General features: G+C 53.5%; 1 protein-coding gene across 1 annotated transcript in view; it reads right to left on the bottom strand.

Annotated features, from left to right (window-relative positions):
- The window catches only part of LOC141989677 (uncharacterized), a 33,167-nt gene extending 23,787 nt beyond the window's left edge, over window positions 1–9,380 (bottom strand). The window contains 5 exon segments of the mRNA XM_074956611.1: window positions 701–1,532; window positions 6,195–6,311; window positions 7,825–7,881; window positions 8,467–8,807; window positions 9,361–9,380. Coding sequence (XP_074812712.1) covers window positions 701–1,532; window positions 6,195–6,311; window positions 7,825–7,881; window positions 8,467–8,807; window positions 9,361–9,380 — 1,367 coding nt within the window.
- Between the last annotated feature and the right edge of the window lie 1,349 nt (window positions 9,381–10,729).

The raw sequence follows: 10,729 nt of genomic DNA on the forward strand, positions 1-10,729 counted from the left end.
GCACCCCGATGTGGCCCTCGGGCCAAAAAGTTTGCCCACCCCTGCACTAGGTTGTCCTGCCCTTCAGCCCAATCCATGCTGAGACAGGACTGCAAATCCCACCTCTAGATGTCATCCAAGAGTAATCCTCTGGCTGGAACCAAGGTAGGTGTGTGGGGGAAGTTCCTAGCTTGGTCCCATTGAGACGGGGGGAGGGGGAGAGGGGGAGTGAGTGTGGGCCAGAAAGAGAGAGACCGGGTTGGATCCCATCTAATGCAGTAGGCTGTGACCATCTGCTCTAAATACACTCCACCTCTCTGCTCTTCCACACACTGCTAAGCCAAGTCCCCTTCCCTGTCCCCCTCCCCCCCATCTCTCTGCTGGGCATCCTGGGGACAGGACTATGTCCTGACCTGCATCTGCTGGAGCTGTGTCAGGCCCACTGACTGCCAGAAGCCCTTGAGGCCCTGCAGGTGGCAGAAGGGCATTGGGGTGCATGACCGGGTGCTGAGAGGTGGGCCAATCTAGCGAAGTGCTTGCCCCAGACAGCACAGCTGTTTGGCCACTCTCGGCTGTGAATGAACTAATGTGATAGCAAGGAGGAGGCCCGAGCAAAGTTCCTGCTTCAGCCAATGCATCGGAATGTCCTCCCCGGCAGTGTGCGTGCACTGGTGCTTGATCAGTGCACTGGTTCTGTTGAAGTTCTTACTAGAATTGTTACAATGATGCGGCTGCGCCCTGATGTGTGCGCTGGTGTCTTCTCAGGCTTGAGCTCCGTGCAAAGCCCTTCCCACAGTCAGCACAGCGGTGTGGTCGCTCCCCGGTGTGCGTGCTGTGGTGTCTTCTCAGGTGTGAGCTCCGTGAAAACCTCTTCCCGCAGTCAGCACAGCGGTGCGGTCGCTCCCCGGTGTGCGTGTGCTGGTGTCTTCTCAGGTGTGAGCTCCGTGAAAACCTCTTCCCGCAGTCAGCACAGCGGTGCGGTCGCTCCCCGGTGTGCGTGCTCTGGTGTCTTCTCAGGAGTGAGCTCCATGAAAACCTCTTCCCGCAGTCAGCACAGCGGTGCGGTCGCTCCCCGGTGTGCGTGCGCTGGTGTCTTCTCAGGAGTGAGCTCCGTGAAAACCTCTTCCCGCAGTCAGCACAGCGATGCGGTCGCTCCCCGGTGTGCGTGCGCTGGTGTGTTCTCAGGCTTGAGCCCTCTGCAAAGCCTTTCCCGCAGTCAGCACAGTGGTACGGTCGCTCCCCGGTGTGCGTGCGCTGGTGTCTTCTCAGGTATGAGCTCTGTGCAAAGCTCTTCCCGCAGTCAGAGCAGTGGTACGGTCGCTCCCCGGTGTGCGTGCGCTGGTGTGCTCTCAGGTGTGAGCTCTGTGCAAAGCTCTTCCCGCAGTCAGCACAGCGATAGGGACACCGGCCCATGGGGAGTCTCTGGCTGAGTTTATTCGGGGGACGGACTGCGTCCTGTGCATGGATCCTTTTGTGGGCTGTGGGATCCTGCGTTCCTGCCGCGCTCTCCCCACACTCAGACGGTGTCCTCGGTCCCCCCAGTATCCCGAGCCCTGCTGGAGAGAGCAGAGGCAATCCCAGTGTTAGCTCATAGTTAAGGCTACAGGTTTGTCAAGGAAGGAAAAATTTCAAGGATGGAGCGATTTCCCCATTTGTCTGTGACTGTTTTTTGGATGGGTGCCTCACCCAGCAATGGTGGCTCCTGTCCCACAGGGCTGGACCCAAAGTCTCGGTCTGGGTACTGAGACCTGGCCTGCGGACTTACAGTGCCACTCAGATTTGCCCCCGCCCCGAGTCATGATGGTGGGGGAGGTGGGGCAAACTTCAGTGAATGGACTTGCCACTCATATCTTCTCCAGCCTGCCTCAACGCCTCTGCATCAGCCTGCGGTTAGGGTTGCAGTATTGGAGGGTTCCTGGGCAGGGCGAGGAGGAGGACAGATTTTGTGAAAAATCATGGAGCGGTCACAGTAAATTTAGTGACCTGTGACTTTTACTAAATTTACTACAACTGGTCCGTAATTTCCGATAGGAAATGCTGACACAAATCTGCAGCCTGACTCAGGGTGGTTCTACCTTATGCTGTTTGTGCAGCACCTAGCACCTGCTCCCACGTGCGCCATGCACCTCTTGGGTCTTGTTCGATGCTTAAATTGTAGCCTGCCCAGGATACAGGCAGCGTCTGGCACAACGGGGCCCTCATCCAGAACTAAGTGCTAACACACAGGATCCGGGTTTTGTTTTCACTGATTTTGGTTTTATTTCCATCAGAGGGGTTTATTTACACGTTGCTGGTTCTGTGCTGTAAAACAGGCGACAGTACGTCTCTTGTTCCCCAGTATTTGCTCTGTTTAAACTATATTAGTTTGAAACCAGTTTAGGATCTACAATCCCCTCGTGGACACATTGAGACTGGTATAAAGCTGCTCACATCAGCGTAGCTTATTCCTGTGCAGGAGTGAGTCCTTTTCAAGGAATTCCTTCTAAAGATGTCATCTACCCTGAGCCTGTTTCACTCTTTGTGCAAAACTAAACTAAAACCTCAAGAGGGTTGGGGGGAGGTTTGAGGGGATGACCACTCAGTCAGGGTTTGTGTGATGTAACCTGAAAAACAGGTCTGTATTGTGTCACAAGACAATCAGTGACACTGCTGAGCTGGAAGGGGTGAACGGCTGCCACCCAGCAGGCCTTTGATCTACAGACTGTCACAGACCATGTTAAGGCTGAGGGCTGTGCTAAGCATTGACACTGAAGCAATGTAAGTGACAATGATTTTGTGCCACTGAGAGAGCAGGAGGAAAGGGGGATGTGACAAAGGCCATCCCACCCCCTCTCCCTCACACCCAGCCCATACACCAGGATACTCCAAGTCGTGCTACACAGGATAATTTCCTCTGGCTCCCATGTGCGTTCGTGCCCCCAGCAGCAGCTGCCTGGCACGTGGGGCAGTTTTAGAGCATTACAGTGAAACGCTGCAAATACTGGAGACCTGCTCTACAAAATGGCGTCCTCTGCACTCATCGTACATGACTGATCCTGCCCTGAGTCATTCCCAGCTTTCTTCTTGCTCGCCGGGGACATGTTTCTCCAGTCTGAGAGGTCACGTGTGATGTGAAGTGGCAGAGAGGGGGTGGGGTGGGAACCTGGAGAGGACAGCGCCTTCTCTGCCAAGGGCCAGTGACTTGGGGATGTTCTCCCAGGCTGCAAGCAGGTTTTTGCCTGTCTGAGCTATGTCTGGATGCAGGTGCCCAGGGCCAGAGAACACCAGCGCACACAACTTGAGTCAGGAGGGGCAGAGGCATGAAACCCATCTGAAAAATGTCTAGGATGCCCCCGGCTCGGTATGATTTTCTGAGGTGCAGAAAGCCTAGAAGAAGGTGTTGTGGTCTATGGACCAGTAGGAGTGTCTTTCTACCCAGGTGCTTGTCTGCCCCCCAGTGCCAGATCCACTGACACACACATATTTTATCCTCACAGCCCCAGTGCCCTCTCCGTTACACAGGTGGGGTAACTGAGGCATGGGGGAGTTACAGTGACTCACTTCTAGAACCAAAATAAGATGTTTTGAATCCTGCTGCAAAGTCCTACCCACTAGGGAAATGCAGTCCTCATATGCTCCCCCACCACAGAGACCTCTCTCTTTCCCTCAGCGTCTCTCAAATCCACTGTGACATTGCACTCTATATGATTTTATAAAAATATGCTAATGAGTGTGACTATAATGTAACTGAGGCATGCTTCATGCAAAAGGTCTCATTGTAAGGTATCATTACAAAGCTTATAATCTACTGAATGTGTTTATCCTATTTGTATGACTGTCTCATTCTTGTATCTGAAACTAGAAATATAATATATAACTCTGAGGGCCTATTGTAATTATGCAAAGTGTGGACCATTAATGGTGGTATGGAATCTTGACAGGAACACTTCTTAAGCTGCTTTCAGTTTAAGCCTACAGCTGTTAGGGGGCGTGGTTCAGACCTGGGTCTGGGTTTGCAGCAGGCTAGCGGGTCTGGCTCAAACCAGGCAGGGCACTGAAGTCCCAAGCTGCCAGGGCAGGGAAAGCAGGTTCAGAAGTAGCCTTGGCACATCAGTTGGCAACCCCAAGGGGGTTTCTGTGATCCAACCCTTCACATCCATCACCCCACATCTCTTCCAAGTTCATCACTGTTAGGATATAGATATTCAGACCTGTCTGTAAAGGCCTATACTCTAAGAATTTAGGTGTATTTTTACCACTTGGCTAGTTAGAGGTATAAAAGAAAGAATCGAAATCACTGTCTGCCAGTGTAAGGGCCTTCTCTTACTGTGACAGTCTGAGGCCCTGTTCTTAGGCTAAGGCCTTTGGCTTAGGGAGTTATAGACCAAGTAATCAAACATTCTATTTGTGAGCACCTAGAAGGACATAAAGTAATAACTAGCAGTCAGCATGGATTTGTCAATAACAAATTATGTCAAACTAACCTAACATCCTTCTTTGACGGGTAACAAGCTTTGGACTGGGCGGACGCAGTAGATGTCACATCTCAAATTTAGTGAGGCTTTTGATACTGTCTTACATGACCTTCCCATAAATAAACTAGAGAAATATAGCCGAGGCAAAGCTACTGTAAGGTGGGTTCGCAACTGGTTGCAAAACTGCACTGAGAGAGTGGTTCTTATCGTTCTCTAATGAGCTGAAAGGGTATCTTGAGTGGCATCCCAAAGGGATCTGTCCTGGGTCCGGTTCTATTCCGTATCTTCATTAATGATTTAGACAATGGCATGGAGAGTGCACTCATAAAGTTTATGGATGATTCAAAGCTGGGGAGGGGTTGCAAGCCCTTTAGAGGACAGGACTAGAATTTAAAATGATCTTGACAAAATGGAGAAATGGTCGGAATTGAAATGATTGCCTAGGAAGGAGTACTGCAGAAAACCATTGGAGGTTATAGTGGATTACAAACTAAGTGAGTCAACAAAGTGAATCCTCAACTGGAATACTGTGTCCAGTTCTGGGCCTCACACTTCAGAAACGATGTAGACAAGCTGGACAGGGTCAGAGGAGAGCAACAAGAATTACTAAAGGTCTAGAAAACATGACCTACGAGGTAAGATTGAAAAAAATTGGGTTTGTTTAGTCTGGAGAAGGGAAGACGGCCGGGGGCGGGGGAGGGGGAGAAAGGGTTTGATAACAATCTTCAAGAACATAAAAGGTTGTTACAAAGAGAAGCGTGATAAATTGTTGTTCTTATCCACTGTGGCCAGGACAAGAAGTAATGGGCTTAAATTGCAGCAAGGGAGATTTAGGTTGGACATTAGGAAAAACTTCCAAACTGTAAGGGTAGTTAAGCAGTGGAACAAATTACCTGGAGAGGTTGTGAAATCTCCATCATGGGAAGTTTTTAAGACCATGTCAGGCATGGACTCCATAATACTTAGTCCTGCTTCAGTGCAGGGGACTGACTGGACTAGATGACTTACTGAGGTGCCTTCTAATTCTATGTTTCTAAGATTTCCAGGATTCAGATATCAAGGCCAGACAGGCTCATTGTGCCCATCCAGCCTGGCTTCCTGCCTATCCCAGCCAAAGAATCTCCTCCCCGTGATTCCTACCTCCTGGCTCAACAAGAACAAAGCTTTGAGAAAGTCACACCCCATTTCCACTGACAGGCTTCCAGTGAGGAGCTCTCCCAGTGGTTCATTCCCCTCCCAGATAAACACTGGCCCCTAATTCCCAGTCTCCATTTGTCCCCTTCTGCTCCCAGCCAGTGCATCTCACTTGGCCTTTGCCTTCTACATGAAGGAGCCCTCTGCTAGCAGGTATGTAAATCAGAAGGGACTGGGTGTAGGATTCATACAAGGTTCATGCGCTTGGCAACATTCAGGGCACACCCGGAGTGTTGTGCTGGACCTGTGCACACACAGCTCCTCTCAAGGGCATCAACCTTGGAATCTCGCCCAAATGACATGAACCGTGGGAAGCCTCTCAGGACTGGGCTCAAGGCCCGAGAGCAAGGAACGCGGTAGATAGAAATTGGTAAATAAGAATGTTAAACAAAGCCAGTGTATTCCTTTTATCTGTTGGAGAATGTAATGCGCGGGGGGAGAGAGAGAATAAAGGGGAAGGTGGAAAGCTGACAGGCAGAAGCCTGTTAGCAGACCAGCCGCTTGCTTGCTAAAAGCTGTGTCCCGTCTTGTCATTGAACCGCCACAGACTGGGTTATGATGACTCACCTTGGGAGGGGCTCTCAGGCCCCGAGCTTTCCCTGGAGTCCTCGGCATCCCGGATCCAGAGCTCTGCCTCCTCTATCTCAATTCTGTGGATTAAATCTGGTGTGGAACCTGAATAGCCTGTTTGGGGGGAAAGAATCAGTTTTATTACTGAAGTTTTGGGGACAGGGACTCATTTATATGTTGGTGCAGACCAAACAATGGCCCTACTGGGTCAGACCAAAGCCCAGTGTCCTGGCTTCTGACAGTGGCCAGTGCCAGGTGCCCCAGAAGGAATGAACAGAACAGGTAATCATCAAGTGATCCATTTCCTGGATTCACATTCACAGCTTCTGGCAAACAGAGGCGAGGGACACCATCCCTGCCCATCCTGGCTAATAGCCATTGATGGACCTGTCCTCCATGAATGTATCTGCTTCTTTTTTGAACCCCGTTATACTCTTGGCCTCCACAACAGTCTCTGACAAGGACTTCCACAGGTTGACTGTGCATTGTGTGAAGAAATACTTCCTTTTATTTGTTTTAAACCTGCTGCCTACTCATTTGATTTCGTGACCCCTAGTTCTTGTGTTATGAGAAGTAGTAAACAACACTTCCTTACCTACTTTCTCTACCAGTCATGATTTTATAGACCTCAGTCTCCCCTTAGCTGTCTCTTTTCCAAGCTGAAAAGTCCCAGTCTTATTAATCTCTGCTCATACGGAAGCCGTTCCATACCCCTAATCATTTTTGTTGCCTTTTCTTGATCCTTTTCCAATACTAATATATCTTTTTTGAGATGGGGCGACCACATCTGCATATAGTATTGAAGATATGGGCGTCCCATGGATTTATAGAGCGGTAAAATGATATTTTCTGTCTTATTATCTATCCCTTTCTTAATGATTCCCAACATTCTGTTTGCTTTTTTGACTGCCGCTGCACATTGAGTGGATGTTTTCAGAGAACTATCCACCATGACTCCGAGTTCTCTTTCTTGAGTGCTAACAGCTAAACAGCACAACAGGACCCCGATCTCAGTCAAGGTGTGTCTGCACAGCACCTGGCATGATGGGGCCCCAATCTCGGATGCTGCTTGAGAGGAAAGCGCAGGAGATCCCAAGCAGGAGAGTAATGAAATAAACCTTCCTTAGAGGAAATTTCTTCCTGTCTCCCAACAGGCAAGTTCAGTTCATACTCTGAAGCAGCAATGTCTATGACCCGTCTCAATTTGCTTTGGGGACTTAGACACGGCAGGTGTCACCAGGTGTCACCGTTACACAGACTTATCAGTTCTTTTGCTTAGGATGCAAGTATTGGTCAACTCCACGGTTGTTAAGTTTATGATGTTCATTCTTTTTGGGGAGGTGGGGAGCTGTAACAAGCAGAAGAAGAGTTTTCTTCCTCCCTTATTTGCTCATGTGCTGTTTGGAACCAGCCCTGTACCACGACTGAGGTGAGGTAGGTAATGCAAGTAAACAAGTTACAACTAAGATTAGCCCCAGGCTCTGTAGCCCTGAGTTCTTCAACAGGAAGCCGAACTGAAAGAGGCTGTCATTTGACACTACTCAGCCATGGGGTGGCACATGCCAGGGGTGGCATCAAGGGAACACAGACATTGGACAGCTATGAGTAGAGATAAATTGGTCCTTACCCAAGGAAACGAGGGCCCGGTAATTCCTCAGCATCTGGTCCCGGTACAGCTGCTTCTCTGGCCGGGACAAGAGCTCCCACTCCTCCCGGCTGAAATACAGAGCCACGTCCTCAAACGCCACCCGCAGCTGCTGGCACAAGCGTTACACACTCAGCACCCTCCGCTCCAGCCCCAGCCCGGGCTCTCAGCAGGGGACGCGGGTTCGAGGGCAGCGGCCCCCGGGGAACCCCCAGCCCAGCAGCTGTGACCCAGGGAGACCCCCCCGCACAGCCCCCCGGGGACTCGGGCCCTGCTGGCCGGGGACAGGAGTCGCCCTCGGCTCCCCAGGGGGCTCTGGGGCGGGGCGCTGGGAAGGGCCCGAATCCCAGGGCAGGGACCAGGCTCCTCCCCCGGCCGGAGTCCCCGCCTCCGCCCCAGGCCTGTGCTCGGCCCCGCTCCCGGCCCCGGCTCGGCCGCCTCGGGGCTCCTCGGCCCGGCTCCGCGTGTCCGCCCGGCCCGGGGCCCCCAGCGCCGCTCCCCGGCCCCAGCGCTCCGGCTGCGGCAGCCCCCAGCCCCGGGGTCACTAGCGCGGGAGGGACCCGGCCCCGGCCCCAGCCGGGACCAGCCAGTGCCCGGCCGGGGAGTCCCCGCCCCGCGTCCTACCTGCGCCGGCCCCGCTGCAGCCATCGCCGGGCTCGGCTCCGACCCCGGCCGCTTCCTCCGCCCGGGCAGCGACTTCCCGCCCCGCGGCTGGTGCCTCCCCGGGGCCGCCTCCCGCCCGCTCCCCGCCCGGCCCCAGCGCCTGCGCCGCCAGCTCCAGCAGCCGGGGGAGGCCCCAGCGCAGCGACCCTCCGGCCCAGCCCCCCGCCCCCGGACGCCTGGGTCCCGAGTCTGGCCGCTGGGGGCGCTCGCGGCACGTGTTCCCCGGGCGGCAGGAGCCCGTAACGGGGCAGCCCGGTCCCCGCCCCTGGGCTGTGCGCGGGGCCCCGCTGTGCCGTGCGGAGCTGGGAGCAGGGCAGGTGGGTGGTGGTTGTTGCTAGATTTCAGAGTAAGAGCCGTGTTAGTCTGTATTCGCAAAAAGAAAAGGAGGACGTGTGGCATCTTAGAGACTAACCGATTTATTTGAGCATAAGCTTTCGTGAGCTACAGCTCACTTCATCGGCTGCATACTGTGGAAAGTGTAGCAGATCTTTTTATACACAGAAAGCATGAAAAAATACCTCCTCCCACCCCACTCTCCTGCTGGTAATAGCTTATCTAAAGTGATCACTCTCCTGACAATGTGTATGATAATCAAGTTAGGCCATTTCCAGCACAAATCCAGGTTTTCTCTTCACCTCCCCCCCACACAAACCCACTCTCCTGTTGCTAGGCTGTGTGAGGTTGGTGTGTGTATTTGAGGAGATCCCCCCCAGGCTGGGTCTGGGGTGTGGGTCTGAGTGGTACAGGAAGGCTGTGTGATGTGAGTGGTTTACAGATCACAACGTGACTGTGGAGTGTGTGTGTGTGTCACAGTAAGACAAGGGTCTGGCTGTGTGATGTTGGTGTGTGTGTTACTTCCAGGGGATCACACCCATGTCCCTTCCCAGCGCCCCGGGGAGGGCAGGTGCCCCATCAGATGCCATGTTCTGGCCTCGGTGCTGGCACTGAAGCAGCTGCCCCTGCCGCCCGTTCATTGTGCCGGGCCCTGCGCACCTCAGGTGCCCCCCCAGCCCGTCACAACAAATGGTCCAAGGTGAAGCACATCAAGGGCCTGCGGGACACCGAGTGCAGCCGGCTCTTCCAGAAGCTCGCCATGCTGCTGCGCTTTACCCGCAATGCTATCGTGGGGGGAGGAAGGGAAGGATCTTGTGCGTGACACAGCCCCAGCCAGAGGGAGTGCTACGGAGCCCTGCCAGCTTCCCCGTGCCCCACAGGCCCCGCTGCAGCTAGAGGGGGCATTACAGAGACTTCCCAGCCTCCCAGGACTTGACAGGGCCCAGCCAGAGGCTGTGGCTACAGAGCCCTGCCAGCCCAGCCTTGCCCACTAGCACTGACCCTGTTGCCCCTAACCACAGCACCCCCTAACCTCTGTTAACCCAAGGCCAGCATCCTTCTTGGCTGCTGGAGGAGAGGATGCTGGTCTGAGGGGTAGAGTCTCCCCTTCTCATCCTTTCTCCACTGGACCTTTCTTCTGTTTCACAGCACCTCCCCTATGGTGGCTGAGTCTTTCCCCATCTCTCGCAGATGTTTCGCATAAGAGGGGGCAGCCCAGTCTCTGTGGTTCAGGCGGCCTAAGATAACAGCTAACGGTGGCTGAAGAGGGGAAGGGCCCTGGAACAGGTAATTTGGGGCAGGGAGGGTCACCAGGAGCCCCAGGACTCCTGGGTCTCATCGCTACCTCTGCAATTGGATAGTGGGTTACAGCAGGGGGGGCACCTTGTTTCTATTCCTGGCTGTAGGAGGGTAGTGGATCGTGGTGGGTTAAAGCAGTGGGGGCTGGGAGTCAGGACTGCCCTCAAGTGGGGTCCCAGCTGTGCCTCCCTTGTGACGCTCCATCTCTGTCCTTTGCAGCAGGGGGACCCAACCCTGATATCAACACCAACCTGGCCAACCTCACTGAGCAGTGCCGGAGCATGGTCTTGACCAAAGCATCCACTGAGGTGGCCATCAAGGGAAGGGTACGTAGCTGCGTCCTGCCAGCTGGGCTCATGGGCTGCAGCCTTTTTGAATTCTCTGGGTCAGACCAGACCATGCCAAGGTGTTACAGGGAAAAATGAAAACCATCGTAAACCTATATGTTCCCCCTTCACAGGACGCAGGATCTTGTACCTGGTATCAGCGTCTATTGCTGTGGAAGCAGCTGGTGATGTTGGTCCCATCCTCCTTCCAGTGTAGTGCAAGGAAAGAGGACAGAGACAGATAGGTGTTCCAAAATAATATAATA

This window comes from Natator depressus, chromosome 6, assembly GCF_965152275.1.
Source record: "Natator depressus isolate rNatDep1 chromosome 6, rNatDep2.hap1, whole genome shotgun sequence".
NCBI lineage: Eukaryota > Metazoa > Chordata > Testudines > Cheloniidae > Natator > Natator depressus.